General features: G+C 70.9%; 4 protein-coding genes across 4 annotated transcripts; 1 reads left to right on the top strand and 3 right to left on the bottom strand.

Annotated features, from left to right (window-relative positions):
• Positions 1–3,064: 3,064 nt before the first annotated feature.
• AURANDRAFT_13701 (hypothetical protein) lies at positions 3,065–3,733 on the bottom strand (the record flags this gene model as incomplete). The annotated part of the gene is made up of 1 exon (XM_009041179.1): positions 3,065–3,733. A coding segment is annotated over one exon (669 nt), but the record flags the coding sequence as incomplete, so codon positions are not given.
• Positions 3,734–5,523: 1,790 nt separating this feature from the next.
• On the bottom strand, positions 5,524–6,603 carry AURANDRAFT_60233 (hypothetical protein; the record flags this gene model as incomplete). The annotated part of the gene is made up of 2 exons (XM_009041178.1): positions 5,524–5,953; positions 6,165–6,603. Coding segments are annotated over 2 exons (856 nt in total), but the record flags the coding sequence as incomplete, so codon positions are not given.
• Positions 6,604–6,775: 172 nt separating this feature from the next.
• AURANDRAFT_66120 (hypothetical protein) lies at positions 6,776–11,831 on the top strand (the record flags this gene model as incomplete). Its single annotated transcript, XM_009041193.1, has 7 exons — positions 6,776–7,440; positions 7,639–7,780; positions 7,932–8,423; positions 9,150–9,295; positions 9,587–10,817; positions 10,946–11,106; positions 11,306–11,831. 7 exons carry the CDS (start codon positions 6,776–6,778, stop codon positions 11,829–11,831), a joined length of 3,363 nt encoding a protein of 1,120 aa, XP_009039441.1.
• A 2,687-nt stretch (positions 11,832–14,518) lies between these two features.
• AURANDRAFT_54456 (hypothetical protein) lies at positions 14,519–16,466 on the bottom strand (the record flags this gene model as incomplete). The annotated part of the gene is made up of 2 exons (XM_009041177.1): positions 14,519–14,914; positions 15,583–16,466. The coding sequence occupies 2 exons, from the start codon at positions 16,464–16,466 to the stop codon at positions 14,533–14,535; spliced, it is 1,266 nt and encodes a 421-aa protein (XP_009039425.1).
• Positions 16,467–17,765: the final 1,299 nt, after the last annotated feature.

Raw genomic sequence — 17,765 nt, 5'->3', positions numbered from 1 at the left:
GTGGCGGCCCGGCGCCTCGTCGCCCGCGTCCTTTTTGGGCGCCTTCGGCGACGGCGGCTTCGCGCCGGGCGATTCGGGCAGCGCGCCGAACGTCAACGCGGACGCGAGGCGCGAGTAGCGGCGGTTCGCCTCGGCGGCCTGCTGGTTCTGCCGGAACGCGCAGAGGTCCGCCTCCTGCTGTTCGAGGCGCCGCTGCCACTCGTTGACCTTGGCCTCGCGCCGCAGGAGGTCCATCTGCTTCTCCAGCGGCACCCCCGCGGACCGCGCGAAGCCCCCGGGCGACGCGCCCTCGAGCGCGCCGCCGAGGCTCGCGTCGTCGGCGCCCCGCGCCGACGCGAAGTCGTCGACGGAGTCGAGGCCCGTCTCGAAGTCGTCGTCCGCGAGCGACGGCGTGCCGGGCGACTCCGCGGCGTCCGCGAGGCTCCGGCGGCCGCTGCCCTGGCGCTCGAGGCGCTCGAGGCGGCCCGCGAGCTCGTGGACGATGGACGCGCCCGAGTCGGAGCCCCAGGACGCGCGCTTGAAGAGCTTGCCGCCGGGCGTCGTGAAGGACCGCCGGTACGGCGACCGCGGCGGCGACAAATGGGGCGAGTCGTCGTCGCGCCGCGCGGACCCCTGGCGCTGGAGGAAGCGCGGGCTGAAGGCCCTCGGCGCCGCGACCATGTCCTCCGTGACGAGGTCCGACGTGACGATGTGCTTGGGCCGGAAGCTCGGGCCGCGGCGGGGGCCCGCGCGGTCCGCGTCGGAAAACTCGAGGCTGCCCCGGGGGCTCGGACCGGCCTCCGGCGGCGAGAAGGAGCGCCGCGGCCGCAGGCGCTCCGGCACGGCGGACAGCAGGCCCCGCTCCGACTGCGACGACCGCAGGCCGGGCTCGCTCCGCCGCTTCGCCGGGCCCGCCTGGTCCGTCGGCGACGGCGTGCGCGCCGACTTGGGCAGGTAGGCGCTCACGGAGCGCAGCAGCGACGACCGCGCGCTGGGCGGGTACTCGGGCGACGCCGGCTCGGACGACGGGTTCGTCGGGCTCCGGGCCGCGCCCGGGTCCTTGGGTCGGAGCTCCATCGGCAGGTCGGGGCTGCGCGTGGATGTGGATGTTTCCGCTCAACTTTGTATGCTTGCCCTCTCGGCCCGCGCTCTTCCGAGGGCTGTGCGATCTTGTTGTCTCGACGCGCGCGACGCTGCGACGTGTCTAATCTCTAGATTGCGCGCACGCGTGATCCGCGACCAGCTCCTCTGCGACGAGCATGCTTCGCGTCTGGCGGCTCGTCTTCGCCGTCGCTTCGTGCGCTGCGCTCGCGCCGCACACGAGACCACAGCCGACGCCGCTGCCATCCCGCACGCCGTTTGCGCGTGCGCTGTCGTCCGCGGTCGCACTCGTGCTCTGCGCGTCGCCGACCGCGGCGCCGGCGGACGTCGGCGATATACTCGCGGGCGCCGTACGAGCGAACGAGATCACGTACAGCCAGAACGGCAAGAACCTGCAGCGCATGGGCGCGGGCGACTACACGATGGGCACGAAGCTGACGTCGACGGAACCGCGCGCGCTCAAGCGGCGCGCGACGGCGGCGTGCAAGTCGTCCAAGGTGCTGGCGAAGCTCGGCGCGGCGGACGAGAAGGCGTGCACGGTGCGCGTCCTCGACGGCGACGTCGCGTCCGTCATCGGCGCGCTCGATGCTCTCGGCGACGAGTGCAAGGTCGACGCGACCCACGTGTGTTTGTGAAGTGGGAGCTCGTGTCGACGTGCCCGCCGGAGGGCGCTGCGCCAATTGTTAAAAAAAGGAAATTGTGGCAATATTCGCCTCGGACCACTGGCCACCTCGCCTTCGACGCCATCGACGCCGCCGCCGCCTGGTGTGCGCGAGAGGCTCTCTCGCCGCGCGCCGCCGTCGCGCTCTCGCCGCGCCGCCGCCGCCGGCGATGGAGGGCGACCAGGCCCAGTCCCAGGCGCAGACGGGCCGGTGCAGCCCGGCCGTCGCCAAGCATGTGCCCCTGGTGCGTCCGCGCCGCGCGACGCGCCGCGACGCCCCGCCCGCCCACGCGTCGCCCGCGCGCAGATGTTCCGCGTCGCCAACATCGGCCTCTGCGTCTTCATGTGCGCGACGGCCATCGACTCGCTGTCGAACGAGTCGAGCGAGTCGGACACCGACGCGATCTTCGTCGCGCTCTACGTCTTCCTCTTCGCCGTCATGCTCTTCGTCTTCGAGGCCATGTCCTTCCTGCCCAAGCCCATCGCCTACGTCGACGCCGTCTACCGCGCGAACTTCGGCTTCATGTACAAGCCCGTGACGAAGGCCGTCTTCCTCGTCTTCGTCGGTTTTTTACAGTTCGGCCTCGACTCGAGCCACTCGAACGCCTTGGGCCTGTCCTGCGGCATCCTCACGATCTCCAGCGGCATCCTCATGGCCGTCGTCTACTGCAAGGACACGTCGATCTTCGACGCGCCGGGCGAAAAGTACACGCCGCCGGCGATCCCGCCCGTCGGGTCCGACCAGGCGTCCGTCTAGGTTTGTAAAAGCGCGGTCTTTTCCGTCTAGGGCGCGGGCGCGGGCGCGGCCCAGGGGTTGACCTGGGCCTGGTTCGCGAGGATGAGGCCGTTGAGGCTCCGCTCGAGGCGGTCGAGGCGCGCGGGCACGTTCTTGAGCTTGTCGAAGGGCAGCCCGTCCGCGCCGAGGCTCTGGAGGATGGCGTGGAGCGGGTTCTCCGTCTCCAGCGCCGCCGAGAGGTCCGGCGCCGGCGCCTCCTCGTCGTCCTCGTACATGTCGTCGTCGTCGTCCGGCGCCGCGGCGCGCGGCGCGGGCGGCCGCGGCATCGCCACGGGCGCGCCCGGCGGCGCGACGCGCGGCGCGCGGCGCGGCGCCCGCGGACGGGCCATGTCGTCGCCGCCGAGCGTCGCCGCGAGGATCTTCACCCCCGCGACGACGTCCGCGGACGTGAGCGTGAGCGCGGCCTCGGCCGACATCGTGAGCACGTTGAGCCGCTTCGCGAGCGCGTCCTGCGCGCGGCGGAAGAGGCCCTCGGGCAGGCCGCCGTTCCACTTGCGGCACAAACTCTCCGGGAAGTGCGTCGAGAGCACGTGCTCGAGGTGCGCCGCGGAGCAGTCGCGGCCGAGGCGGAAGCCGTTGCGGTCCGCGATCTTCACGAAGATGGCCGCGAGCTGCTGGATCGAGTAGTCCGCAAAGGTGAAGCGCACCTGGAAGCGGCGGCTCAGGCCCGGGTTCACGTTCAGAAAACGCTCCATCTCCCGGGGGTAGCCCGCCAGTATGACGACGGGGTCGCCGGACGTGAGGTCGCGCATCAATTCCTGCACCGCTTCCGCCCCGAAGTCGCGGCCGGCCGCCGCGGACGTGCCCGGCGTCAGCGCGTAGGCCTCGTCGACGAAGAGGACGCCGCCCTTGGCGCGGTTGATGACCGCGCGCGTCTTGAGCGCCGTCTGGCCCACGTAGCCCGCGACCAAGTCGGCGCGCTGCACCTCGACGATGTCGCCGTGGACGTAGCCGAGCTCCTTGAGGAGCTGGGAGATGAGGCGCGCGGCGTGGGTCTTGCCCGTGCCCGGCGAGCCCCGGAAGACCATGTGGGGCGCGGACACGCGCGCGGCCTTGCGCTTCTTGCCGTCGCCGCCCAGATTCAGCACGTTCCGCCGCTGCTGCTCGACGACGAGCGTGCGCCGCAGCGCGCGGATCTCCTCCTTGAGCGGCTCGAGGCCCACGAGCGAGTCGAGGGCGCGCTCCAGGGGGTCCTCGGACGACGGCGCCTCCTCGAGGAGCGACGGGTCGCTCTCGCGCGCCCCCGCGAGCGCGCGGTCCGCGCGGATCACCGCGTCCTTGTGGAGGCGCCAGAGCCGCTTCCGCTCCTTCTCGCAGCAGAGGCGCCGGATGGGGAAGACGACCGACTGGCGCCACCAGAGTTTCAGGCTCGACCCGTAGTAGATGAGCAGGCCCAGCAGGATGAGGGCGAACATGAAGACGAAGAAGCTCACGAGGGCCATGGCGTCGTCCGTGTCGAGGTCGTTGTCGATCTTCACGACGGTGGTTGTTATGTTGTGCTCGTTTTCGATGTTGTAGGTCTTCATCGTTGCGGGCCTCGGGGTTTCGCGTGCTCGCAGTGCTCCAGACTCTGTCAATTTCTCGGCTCGCCTCAGACAGCCTCTCGGCGTTCGGGAGCGGCCGTTCGGCCAGCCCTTCGGCGCGGGGCAGCCCTTCGGCGCCGCCATGCCCGTGCTCACGACGCCGCGCGTCTACGGCGCCGCGGCCGTCGCCGCCGCCGCGGCGTGCCTGCGGTGCCGGTCGAAGGCGCTGCAACTCGCCGGCGCGTCGCTCCTCGCGCTCGTGCCCCTCTACGCGGCGCTCGCGCCGGAGGTCGCGCCGGGCGTGACGGACCCGCGCGGGGACGACCCCGACGACGGCGCCGGCGTCTTCGCGGCGGTGCTCGACTCGCTGCCGTCGCTGGAAGGCAAGTGCGTCTGCGTCACCGGCGCGACCAGCGGCCTGGGCCTCCAGGTCGCGCGCGCGGCGGTGCTCAAAAAAGCCGCCCTGCTCATCTGCGTGAATCGCGACTCGCCGCGGTCCGCGCTCGCCTGGGACCGCCTCGACGAGCTCTCCGAGAGCGTCGGCGGCGCGACCGCGGTGCACGCCGTCGACGCCGAGTTCCTCTCGCTCGAGAGCGTCAAGGCGGCCGCGGGCGACGTCGCGGCGCTCGCGCCCGGCGGCGTCGACGTGCTCGCCTGCAACGCGGGCCTGTTCTCCGGCGCGGACGTGCGGAGCCGGGACGGCTACGACGCGACGGCGCAGGTCTCCGTCTTGGCGCTCGTCCTGCTCACGAAGCTCCTCCTCCCGAGCCTCAAGGTCGCCGCGGCCGCGCGCGGCGAGGCGCGCGTCGTCCAGCACCACAGCGGCCAGCGCAACAACAAAAACAACGGCGCCTACGACCCCGAGCGCTACCTCGGCCGGTCGCCGCCGGGCGCGCTCGGCGGCGACGCGCCGGGCGGCCGCTTCGCGCGCTACGGCCAGGCGAAGCTGTCGCAGGCCGTCTTCGCGATGGAGCTGCACCGCCGCCTCGGCGACCACGGCAAGATCAAGAGCCTGTCGGCGGAGCCGGGCCTCGTGAAGACGAACCTCGGCGCGACGTTCCTCGCGAGCTTTCCCTGGTGGAACCCGCTGCCGCTGCTCCTGCCCTTCGCGTTTCCGCTCGCCCGAGCGCAGCCTGCGAGCCACGGCGTCGTGCCCCTGCTGCGGGCGTGCTTCGACGCGGAGGCGGAGAGCGGCGACCTGTGGATGCCCGCGTCCTGGGTGACGGCGGGGACCGACCCGACGGCGCTCGCGGCGAAGGCGCGGCCGCTCCGGGCCGTCGCCGCGGGCGTCGCGGACGCGGACGCGCAGGCCGCCGCCGTGCGCGGCGACGACGAGGTCGCCGGCGACGCCCCCACGCTGGACCCGGCGCACGGCGCGCGCTCTGGGCCGCGACGGACCGGGTCCTCGTGGACCTCGGCGTCGGCCGGTCCCTCGTGCGCGCGTGCCGCGACACGTACGCGGGCACGAAGTGACGCTTACTTGTTGTACTTGGCCGGGTCCGGGTCGTCCTCGCCCGCGTACTCCGGCGTGCCCGGGTCGCGGCTCACGGTCATGGGCGAGCGGAGGCCGTCGCTGCCGTAGTAGAGGCCCGAGACGACGTCGCCGAAGAGGCACTTGATCGAGGACTTGCAGCCCTCCTCGGGCGAGAGCTTGGCGCCGTAGCCCACGGTCATGGGCGTCATGATGAAGCCCGGGCTCAGCGAGACGACGACGAGCGTCGGGTGCGCCGCGGCCTGGACGAGGGTCAGCGCCGTCAGCGCCGCCTTCGAGATGCCGTAGCCGTCGCCCCAGCCGACGTTGCCCGCGGCGACCTCCTTGGCCACGGAGGCGTCGAGCTGGGCCTGCGTGAGGCCCGGCGTCGAGTAGAGCTTCTTGGTGGCCGCGTCCTGGCCCTTGACCTGTGTGGAAATCAACCAGTGGAACGCCCCGTCCAGCAAAAACTTCAAACCTCTCTAGCTCGGTCACATCGAAGTCGATTCGGCTGATTTTTGGACGGATCGATTGCTCTCGCCGAGTTCTCGAAGCACAGCCGAAGAGCTTGCGTCGGAACTTTCGCATATGCGCACGTTGAAGTCGGCTTGAAGATTTGATTTCAACACAGCCCTTGACCCACGCGGACGCGGCGCCGGACGAGACGTTGACGACGCGGCCGCCGTCGGGTTGGATCAACGGGACGAAGGCGTCCGTGACGCGCTTCGGGCCCGCGTAGTTGACGTTCATGACCGCCGCCGTGTTGTGCGCGTCGTCGTCCGCCTGCGCGAGGCCGAGGCCCGCGTTGTTGACCAACGCGTACAACGTGACGCCCATGGCCTTCACCGCTGCCGCCGCCGCGGCGACGGAGCTGTCGGACGCGACGTCGATGGCCACGACGTCGATCTTCGCGTCGGGGTACTTCGCCACGATGTCGGCCTTGGCCTTCTCGCCCTTCTCCGGCGACCGCGCGCCGAGGAGCACGCGGCAGCCGTGCTCCGTGGCGAGGAGCTTGCAGAGCGCCGCGCCGATGCCGCTGTTCCCGCCGGTGACGAGGATGGTCTTGGACATGGCGGACATGAAATGTGGCTTTGCGAGTCGGCGTGCCTCGTCGGCGTGTCCTCGTCGGCTTCGTGCTCGGAGAAGTCGCCTCGGATCGAGTGGCTCATGAGTGGCGGCCAATAATCGCAGAAAATCTTCAGTTGTAGTGCAAGACCTCAACGCGTGTGTGAAGTCGGGCAGCCATGGCGTCGTCGAGTCGGGCAGTCGACGATGGCGTCGAGGAGGCCAAGGAGGAGCCGAAGAAGCGGCGGTGGCGACGCGTGCGCGAGTCCATCTTTCGCCCGAAGCGGGAGGCGTCCTTCTCCACGCTGAGCGACGTCGTGCTGATGCTGCCCTATTTGGAGCGCCGCGCGCCGTTGCTGCGCTACTCCGTGCGCCAGCGCGAGTTCCTCGCGCTCGTCGTCGCCTACACGGTCGTGCCCTGGTTCTTTCTCGTCATGTCGCGGCGCATCGTCGGCACCGCCTTCCTCTGGTGCGTGACGCTCATCTACGGCGTCGGCGGCCTCGCGAGCATGGGCGGGTCGGGCTACATCATGTACCGCGTGCACACGTCCCCCGACGAGCTGCGCTACCAGCCGCTCATGCACATCATGCAGTGCACGTCCCTCTGCGACTTCGGCTTCGCCCTGAAATTCTTCGCGTCGTCGTTCCTGACGGTGACGGGCATCCGGCCGTCGAACAGCCCGGGGCCGCTCTGCTACGTCTCCGCGTGGTTCGGCCAGTTCTTCGGACTCGCGACGATCTCCTGGTCGACGATCTACGGCCTGCACCTCGTGCTGACCATGGTGCGGCCGCTGACCGTGGGGCGGAAGAACCGGCTGACGCTCGCGCGGCGCTATCTGACAACGTACCACGCAGGGCAGGAAAAGGGTGATTCAAAGTCGCTTCAATGTGAGTGTTTCGCGCGCGCGTTCTAGAAAAAGCATCCACGCTTCGAGATCGCTCCGAGAGATGATCGCTCGTCCAAAAATCAGCCAAAACGAGTGGAAATCGGCCGAGAAAGGAGCCTTTGAAATTGGGAATTTCGCTCTCTTTTCCTGCCCAGGTACCATTTGTTCGTCTGGACGTCCGCGCTCGCGTCCTGCGTCGCGGCCCACGCGGCGGGCGCCATGGGCCCGACGGCCGACGGCACGTGCTGGCTCACGGGCCACTGGGTCTTCGCCTTCTACGGGCCGCTCTACCTCTACGTGCTCCTCGCGCAGGCGTCCGCCCGCGCGCGCGAATCGTTCGACGCGGCTCGGTCGCGTCGTTTCGGCCGACGTTCGGACGCGCCGTCGTCGCTCGTCGAGCGCTCGAGAGCTTCGAAACCGTCGCCCATGGATCGACGCTGCGACGCAGGTGTCCGTCGTCGTCGTCGTCCGGTCGCTCAACGCGTCGCTCCACCGGTCGCTGACGCGCGTCGCGACGCCGAGCGGCCGCGTGGCCGCCGAGTTCAAGAAGCACCACGAGCTGTGCTTCCGCGCGCTCCTCGTCACGGAGACCTTCGTGCTCGTCTGGGTCTACGGCATCATCTTCCGCCTCGACGGCTACGTGCACAGCGGCGGCACGGAGCCCTGGCTCATCCTCACGCAGGCCGTCTGGCTCGCGCTCTCCGGCTTCATCAACTTCATGATCTGGCGGCCGTTCCTGGCGAGGACGCGGGAGCGGACCGAGCCGGCGCCGCAGCGCGGCTTCCCCAAGGCCGCCGTCGAGATGACGGCGAGGGAGCCGCCGGCGCCGCGCGCGCCGCCGGCGCCGCGCGCGCCGGCGTCGCCGCTCCGCGCGCCCGCGCGGCCGTCGGCGCCGAAGGGCACCGGCGTCCGCATGCCGACGCCGCCGCGCGGCGCGCTTGTGTAACCTCTGTTGCTGCTCGTCTTACTGGGGTTCGGGCGTCGGCGGCCGGGCGACCTCGCCCTTGGCGTCGAGGCGCGGGCCGATCTCCTCGGCCCAGGACCGCGGCGGCGGGGGCACCGCGTCGTCGAGGAGGCGGACGGCGCAGTCGCCCGGCCGCCGCGCGGCGAGGCGGCCGCACGCGCGGTGATTCGCGCACCGTCGGCGACGGGCGAGTTGTGGCCGATGACCGCGTCCTCGACCATGATGGGCAGCGACGCGCCGTCGACGTTTCCCGTGTCCGCGTTCACGGCGAGGTTGAGGTCGTCGGCGCGGCAGAGCGCCTGCGTCGTGCGCGCCGCGTCGAAGCCGTTGACGACGTTGCCGCCCTGCGGCGGCCGGCCCGCGCCGACGTAGATCACGCGGTAGTCCGAGACAAATGCCCCAAAGGCCCGGCCCCGCAGGCCCAGGACGTCGCCGGCGCCCAGGTGCCGCGGCTCGACGCCCGTCAACTGGGGGACGTCCGCGTCCGTCGAGGCCTTGTACGCGTAGGCGCTCTCTTTTATTATATCGTACGTCGAGATCGTGTCCTCGACGACGACCCAAACATCCAACCAGCCCGAGTCCTCGTCGGCGACCCAGGGGCCCGTGTCGCAGACGATCTTCTTGTCGCCGCCGCAGTCCACGGTGCAGGCGCCCTCGACGACGTCGCAGGGCGCCCAGCCCTCGGCGTCGCTGCCGATGTAGACGGCGTTGCTGCCCGCGAAGAACTCCGTCGCGAAGCCCGCGCCCTCGACGTGGATGCGCGTGCCGCCGTTGCTCGAGCCCCTGGTCGGACTCACGCCCGTGATCTCGCGCGTCTTCTCCGCCGTCGACACGACCGTGTCGCCCAGGTCCAGCGTGTCCGCGCCCGTCTGCGCTGCCCCGCCCCGGAGCAGGAGGCAGCCGACCAGCGTGCGCAGCATCATGTGGTCGGCCCCTGTGTGTGGACGCAAATCCGGGGGCGGCGCAGGCGCGGGCGAGCGCGAACGGCTGGAGCAATGGGACGACAAGCGATGTCGAGATCCTAACCACGCGCGGCGGAGGCCGCCCTTGCTGCCCAAAGTTTCGCGATCTTGCACGATGATCTTGTAGTAAGTTGCAGCAGCCCGCCTCGGCGCTCTCCACACGCTCCACCATCGAAGTCGTCTTTCTCCGGCGGCGTGTGTCGACGCCATGGCGGGCGGCCTCCAGCCCGTGGACTTCAACGGCGCCGTCTTCGAGGCGGCGCGGCGGGCGCAGGCCGAGGAGGCGGGCCAGGAGCGCGCCGTCATCGCGGCCATGCCCGTGGCCTTCAAGGTGCCGGCGGTGTGCAAGATCCCCGAGCGCGTCGTCAAGGGGGCCATCGTGCGCACGCACCAGGAGCTCAAGTCGCGCATCGTCAAGACGCTGGCGCCGATGAGCGACGTCGTCGCCGTGCACCGCGCGCTCAACTCCGCGGGGACGCTCCGGCTGCTGATCATCTCGCCGGTGCACGGCTGGGTGAGCGAGAAGCTCGTCGAGTTCGTCATGGAGGTGCCGGACCACCAGGGCGAGTACTGGGCCGAGCGCGCGAAGAAGGAGCAGATCAAGGTGAACCAGGACATCGCCTGGCGGCGGCCCCGGGGCCCCAAAATCCCGGCGGCGGTGGCGATCTCGCGGACCCTGGCCCACTTCAACTCGCTGGCGCTGAAATGGGAGGCGGACCCGCCGCCCGAGGTCGAGGACCCCCTGAAGGACCTGAGCCCGCCGGCGGAGCTCTTGTTTCGGAGTTTGCGGGACCACAAGATGAAGCGCGAGTCCGCGGTCGCGAAGATGGCCGCGGGCCGCGCGCACAACGGCCTGCGCATCCTGGAGCTCGGCAGCGGCGGCGGCCGCGACGCCGTCGAGCTCGCGCGGAGCCGCGTGGGCATCGACTTCGTCGGCGTCGACGGCTCCGCGGGCATGTGCGGCCTCGCGGCGGCGCGCGCGGAACAACGCAAGGTCGGCTTCAAGTGCGAGTTCCGCGAGCAGGAGTTCTTCGAGGCGTCGTTCTTCGGCGAGGGCGAGGGCGGCACCTTCGACGGCGCCTTCGCGGTGGACAGCCTCAAGCACGTGCCCTGGGACCTCCTCGAGGCCGCGCTCTCGAAGATCCGCCGGTCGCTCACGCCGGGCGGGTCCTTTGTCATCGCCGAGGCCCGGGTCGCGCGCAAGAAGCCCAAGGCCGCCGACGGCGACGACGGGCCGGACCGCTTCACGCTGAGCCGCGACGGCGAGTACGCGGAGCAGCGCACGTGGCTCGAGTGGCGGGAGAAGCTGCAGAAGTTCTTCGTGCTCGACAAGCTGGCCGACTACAGGGCAGCAAAAGAGAGCGAAATTCCCAACTTCAAAGGCTTCGATCTCGGCCATTTTTCACTCGTTTCGGCTGATTTTTGGACGAGCGATCATCTCTTGGAACGGCCTCGAAGCGTGGATGCTTCTCCCGGAACGCGCGCGCGCGGAACACTCACGTTGAAGCGACGTTGAATCATCCTTTTGCTGCCCAGGTCGACTACGACGTCGCGGACGCGAGGCGGCGCAAGAAGACGTTCTGGGCCGCGTCCTGGATCGCCAAGGCCAGCGCGCTGGACGTGCCGCCGCCGCCGAACTTCGTCGACACGAGTCGGCGGGACGTCGACCCCGCGGACTTGGACGAGCCCGTCGCCGCGTGGAAATCGACCGCTGGTTCGGGGGGTCCCCACCAAACGTCAAACCTCTCGTTCTCGATCACATCGACGTCGATTCGGCTGATTTTTGGACGAATCGATGGCTCTCGTCGCGTTTTCGAAGCACAGCCAAAGAGATTGCGTCGAAGCCGTCGATTACGCGCACAGTGAAGTCGGCTCGAAGATTTGATGTCCACGCAGGCCCGTCGTCGAGGACCTGTCGCGCATCGACGACGGCCCCGCGCCGCCGCCGAAGAAGCCCCTGACGCACCTCGAGCGCCTCCGCGCGGACCTGGTCTGCACGTCCTGCGACACCGACGAGCCCGTGCGGCGCAAGCCCTGGCCCGACGACGACCCGGAGAAGATCCGCGCCGCGGCGAAGGTCCGCGCCGCGGAGCTCGCGAAGCGCGCGCGGACCCACGGCGAGCCGTCCCTGGAGGAGTGCGCCGAGTACGTGCGGGCGAAGAACCTCATCGAGGAGGCCGAGCGCGCCAAGTTCCCCGACGCGCCCAAAGCGCCGGAGTCGCGCGCGACGGTGCCCTTTGGCCACCTCCGCGTGAACCGCGACGCGCCGCCGCCGGCGCCCGCCGGCGACGCCATGGAGCTGCTCGAGGACGGTGACTTCGACATCTCCGGGGACGCCGAGGCCCTCGCGTCCCAGGCCAAGGCCGCGCGGAAGAAGGCGCGCGCTTTGGGCGCGGGCTTCGGCCGGGGCTTCCTCAACTAGGGGCGGACCTTACGCGGCGCACCCTAGGGCGCGAGGGCCATGAAGGTCGAGGCCGAGTAGTGGTTGATCCACTTGTCGAGCTTCTTGGGCACGGGGGCCTTGGCGAAGCCGTGCTCGGCCCAGAAGGAGACCGCGTCCTCGTCCGCGTGCGTGACGACGCGCGCGACGCGGCGGCGCCGCGCGAGGGCCGCGAGCTTGTCGACGAGCGTCGAGCCGACGCCGACGCCGCCGTGGGACGACGCGACGCAGAGGAAGGAGACCTCGAAGCAGTCCGCGGCCGCGCGGCGGAAGACGAGGCCCCCGACGACGGCGCCGGCCTCGTCGAGCGCGTAGAAGCCGCCGGCGAGGCGCTCCGCGACGACGTCGCGCACGTGCCAGCTCGGGATGCGCGGGAGCATGGAGCAGTAGAGGGCCGCGAAGGCGTCGCCGTGCTTGTTGGCGAAGGCGTCGCCGCGACCCACGTACGTGAAGGTCACGGCCTTCTTCGCGGACGGGTCGCGCCAGGCGCCGTCGGGCCGGCCCGTGCAGAGGTCGAGGCGCGTGGGGGCGGCGCGGACGCGCGCGCCCGCGCGCGCCGCCTTGGCCGGCGCGCCGGGCGCGGACGCGCGGGCCTTGGGCGCGGGCGTCGCGAGCGCCCGCAGCGCCGCGCGCGCCGCGAGCGTCCCGCAGGCCGTCGCGGGCCCGACGCCGGCCGCGGCGCGCGGCGCGAGCGCCGCCGGGGCGGCGTCGGCGCCGTCGTAGTCGAGGCCCGGCACGCGCGCGGCGCCGCCGCAGCGGGCCAGGGCCTGGGCGGCGCGCGGCGCCAGCGGCTTGCGCACGACGCGGGTGCGCGCGCCCTTGATCATGCGCCAGCAGGCGACGGCGTGGGACTTGGCGACGCAGCGGAACGTGCGGATGAGCGTCGTTTTCGTCATCTGGGCGGCGGCAGCGGCGTGACTTCGAGAAGCTTGTGAACGAGCGGGCTTTCGTGACCAAAAGTTTCGCGGTTGTTGTTGCTCCTCTTTTGCCTTCAATTAAAGACGATTTTAGCGTTGACGATTCGGCGACTTGTGGCAGCTCGATGCTCCGCACCGCTCTCAGCTCGACCGTCCGCGCCGCCGGCCGCCGCACCATGGTCTACAGCCCCATGCAGCACCTGCTGCCGCGCCACGCGACGGCGAAGGACCTCTACGCCGACATCCGCGAGCTCACGAAGGCCGGCGGCGACTACACGGTCCACAACTACATGGCCGTCATCGAGGACCTGTCGTCGCCCGGGGCCGCGCTCGTCGAGACGGAATTGTTCCCGCGGGACGCGCTCGAGTTCTACACGAAGTGGAACATGGGCCACGCCGTCACCGACGAGGACGTCGCCAAGTACCGGACGCCGGAGCGCGGCGGCGCGCAGGGCGACTACCGCGACGGCATGCCGGAGAAGCTCGCCAACGCCATCGACTGCCTTAAGACCCACGGCAACTCGAAGCGCGCGACGATCCCGATCCCCTTCGCGACCGAGGGCTCCAAGGCCGTCGACTGGCGCGACCAGGGCCAGACGAAGTGCTGCCGGGAGCTGTACCTCTTCCTCGAGGACGGCAAGCTCTGCTGCACGGCCGTGCTCCGCATGCAGAACGCGTCCATCTTCCCGAAGAACATCCACTTCTTCGCCACGGCGCTCCACCACGTCGCCGCGGAGCTCGGCGTCGACGTCGGCGAGTACACGCACGTCATCGCGAACCTCTGCCACGACCGCTCCGCGACGAACTGCTAGCGACTTTTGTTTATGAGATGTGCCGTGCGGTTCCGCGCCCAGGCGTAGAGCGCGAGGTCCAGCGCGTTGCGCCGCCGCAGCTCCGGGAGGACCGCGGCCGGCGGCGCCGCGAAGCGCGCCTTGCGCGCGTTCATGCTCGGCGGCCGCCGCGGCGCCTCGGGCCGGACGCAGCCCCCGAGGACGTCCTCGAGGAGCCAGGCGTGGAGCGCCGGGTCGCCGGAGAGCTCCGCGACGACGACGGCGTCGACGTGGCCCTCGACGGCGTCCATCGCGCGCCGGAGGTCGCCGTCGCCGAGGCGCGGCGGCGGCCAAGCCACCTCGCAGCCGAGCGTGCCCATGCGGCCGAAGGCGGGGCCCGGGGCGCAGGCGCCTTCGCAGCCCCGCGGCGCGAGGCTCCGCACGTAGTAGTCGTCGACGGGCGCCCAGCGCGCCCGCGGGCCGCCCGGCGGGCCGTAGAGGCCGTCGCGCGACCAGCGCGCCGCGGGCGAGAGCCAGGCGCGCCAGGCCTCGGCGGCGTCGCCGGCGGGGCCGCGGTAGGCGAACTCCGACGCGACGCGCGCCAGGGGCTCCCGGAGGTGCGTGACCGTCGCCGCGGCGCGCGGCGCCGGCCGCCCCAGCGCGCGGTAGCGCGCACCCAGGTCCCAGCAGGCGGGCGTCACCGACGCCGTGTCGTTGAAGTAGCGCGGCGACACCTGGAGCGAGAACCAGCGCTTCGGGCCGCTGAGGTTCGCCAGCCAGTTGCGCAGGCTCGTCGAGCCGCTCCGCCGGTGGTGCAGGAGCCAGGTCTCGACCGGCTCGGTGCAGGTCGCCGCGACGTGGAGCGGCAGCAGCAGCAGGTACGCGGCCGTCATCTCGTCGGCAGCGCGGCGTCGGCCGTCGCAGGCCGAATCGCAGCCCTGGAACCCTATGAGCAGCCCATCGTCATGCACTAGTGCACTCTCAACCTCAAACAAATTACACGAACTCGGCGCCCGACGCCGCGCGCGCGAGCCGCCCGCCCCCCTTCGTCGGCGACGCGGCCGCGACGGCCGTGAGCTCGACGCTCGCGGCGGGCTTCTCGACGGCGCAGTAGGACGGCGACGGCCGCTCGAAGGCGCCGCCGGCCATCAGGCACGCGGGCCCGACCATGAGCAGGAACCCGATGGCCTTGGCGCTCGCCGTCGACCGCGCGCCCTCGTAGGTCGAGTCCGCGAAGGCGCTCTGGAACGACGCGCCCGCGAGGAGGACGCAGAAGGCCGGCGTGCCCCAGCTCCAGGCGAAGAGGAAGAAGCGCGGCACCGCCCGGCCCGTCGCCTTCCGGACGTCGTCCGCGAAGCGCCGCGCGCCGTAGACGTGCGCGACGCCGCAGCACTCGACGGCGGCGACGAGGAAGACGCCCCACATGACGTAGCGGTCCACGAGCGCGAACCAGTAGATGCCCGGCCGCGTGATGAAGAGCAGGCTTCCGCAGAAGCCGAAGAGACACGAGCCGCCGACGACCACGTCCTGGCTCCGCGGCCGCCGTCCCAGCACCGTCCACCGCTCCTCGGCGTCGTGGGAGAAGACGCCGAAGTCGCGCAGCATCGTCGTCCAGCACTCGAGCATGGCCATGCCCGAATCCAGGCACAGCGCGAAGAGCATGACGAAGAAGAGGAACGACCACAGCCCCGCGGCGGGCAACGAAGATAAGCCGTCGGGGTAGGCGACGAAGGCCAGGCCCTCGCCGCTCGCCACGACGTCCCCGACGTCCGCGCCGTCGCGCCGCGCCTTGTGGCCGAGCATGGCGAAGACCGCGACGCCCGCGAAGAGCGACGTGCACGAGTTCAACGCCGCGATGGCCTGGGCAGGGTAAAGAGTGATTCAAGTTCGCTTCAACGCGAGTGGTCCGCGCGCGCGCGTTCCGGAAAAAGCACCCACGCTTCGAGACCGCTCCGAGAGATGATCGCTCGTCCGAAAATCAGCCGAAACGAGCGGAAAACGGCCGAGAGATGCGCCTTGGGAATGTCGCACTCTTTTCCTGCCCCGGCGATGGCGAGCGAGTCCGCGACGACGTCCTCGTCGGCCGGGTTGTAGCTCCCGAAGGCGATCATCTGGCCCGTGCCCACGCCCAGGCTATAGACGATCTGGTTCGCCGCGTCGAGCCAGGGCCGCGGCGTCGCGAGCTTCCGCGCGTCGGGCCTCACGTAGAATTTCAGGCCCTCGGCCGCGCCCCGGAGCGTCAGCCCGCGGATCACCAGCAACACGAGGATGCCGTAGGGCGCCGTCGCGGCGACGTACGCGACCTTGCCCGCGCTGTGGACGCCGTGCCGCGTCGCGAGGAACAGGCACGTCCAGGAGAGGACGAGCGCGAAGAAGAGCGCCGCGGACGCGGGCCCGCGCTCGCCGAAGTCGTCGAAGCCCGACGACTCGTGGAGCACCTGCGCCTCCCAGAAGCGCTCCGCGTCGACGCCGTCCGCGCCCCAGGGCACTCGCGGCCGCAGGCTGTGCGCCGCGTAGACCACGGTCCACGCGAGGATGACGTTGTAGTACCAGAGGCACACGTAGGCCATCAAGGTGCCCGCGGCGCCGACGCCCCGGAACCGCCGGTGCAGCTTGCCGTAGGCGTGCGTCGCGCCCAGTTCGAAGCGCTGGCCCAGCGCGAGCTCGAGGAGGAAGAGCGGCATGCCCAGCAGGAGGAGCGCGAGGAAGTAGGGCACGAGGAACGAGCCGCCGCCGTTGCGGTAGCACAGGTACGGGAAGCGCCAGACGTTGCCGACGCCGACACAATTGCCGACCGTGGCGAGCAGGAACTCCGTGCGCGAGTTCCACTTGGACCGCTTCGGCGGCGGCGTGGCGCCGGTCAAGGTCGCGTCGGACCGCGGCGACTGCTGCCGCGGCGGCGGCGGCGACGGCGCGCTGGGGTCGGGCATGTAGTCCATCTGCTGCTGTTTTTTTTACAGCTCGCGCGCGCGTGATCTAGCCGCGGCGCTCGAGGCCGCGCGCGGCTGCTCCTCGCAGCAGCTCGTCGCGCCGTCCAAATTGCCACAACAAACCTCAAAAAGCTGGTTGAGATCTGCTCGCGCCTCGGAACCAATCGATGGAGGACGATTAAGCTTTGAGATTCGGACCCGAAGCACCCATGCGACGCATGATCGTCCGCCGCTTCGCCGCGTCCGCGACGCCCCGGGAGCGCCGCTTCCCCCGGAGCCTCCTGCCGACCTTCTTCGCGCAGACGACGCAGCAGACGCGCCTGGCCAAGGCGCTCGCGGCGGAGGAGGAGCTCCTCATCAAATCGACGACGAAGGCGCGCGTCGACCGGCTCGCGCCCGAGATCGTCATCCCGCAGATCCCGCACCCCGTGAAGATCTCGACGGTCGCGGTCGACCCGCCGCGCGTCGAGACGGCGTCGCCGATCGTCGTCGCTCACGGCTTCGGCGCGGGCAAGGGCGTCTTCTTCCGGAACCTGGAGACTCTAGCCGTCGACGCGCGGCGCCGCGTCCTCGCCTTCGACTGGCTCGGCCAGGGCTGCAGCGACCGGCCGGGCGGGTTCCCCGCGCGGCCGACGCCGCTCGCGCGCGCGGCGCGGCCGACGCCGCTCGCGCGCGCGGAGACGTCGGGCGACGACGACGTCGCCGACGGCGCCGTCGCCTGGTTCACGGACTCGCTCGAGGCCTGGCGGCGGCGCGTGCTGCCGGCGGGCGCGCCGTTCACGCTCGTCGCCCACTCCGTCGGCGGCTTCCTGGCCGCGCACTACGCGCTGCGCCACCCCGGCGCCGTCGACAAACTCGTCCTCGTGTCGCCAGCGGGCGTGCCGCGCCACCCGGAGGGGCTGGACGACGACGCTTTAGAAGCGGCGCTCGCCGCCGCGGCGCGGCCGCGCTACGCGTGCTTCTCGTTCGGGCGGCCGCTCGTGGCGTTGTGGGACTATCACGTCACGCCCCAATCGCTCATCCCTGCGTGGAAATCAAATCTTCAACCCGACTTCAATGTGCGCGTAATTGAACGGATTGCGCCGGACTCTTCGGCTTGGCTTCGAGAACTCGATGAGAGCAATCGATTTGTCCAAAAATCAGCCGAATCGACTTCGATTTGACCGAGCTAGAGAATTCTCAAGTTTGGTCAGGACCCCCCAAACCAGTGGTTGAATTCGGCACAGGCTCATCCGGCTCCTGGGCGACCAGAGCCGGCGCGCGCGGCCCGTCGTCAAGCATTTGTACCGCCGGGCGGGC

This window comes from Aureococcus anophagefferens (assembly GCF_000186865.1).
Source record: "Aureococcus anophagefferens unplaced genomic scaffold AURANscaffold_19, whole genome shotgun sequence".
Classification (NCBI taxonomy): Eukaryota; class Pelagophyceae; order Pelagomonadales; family Pelagomonadaceae; genus Aureococcus; species Aureococcus anophagefferens.
This window is presented reverse-complemented; position numbering and strand designations above follow the sequence as displayed.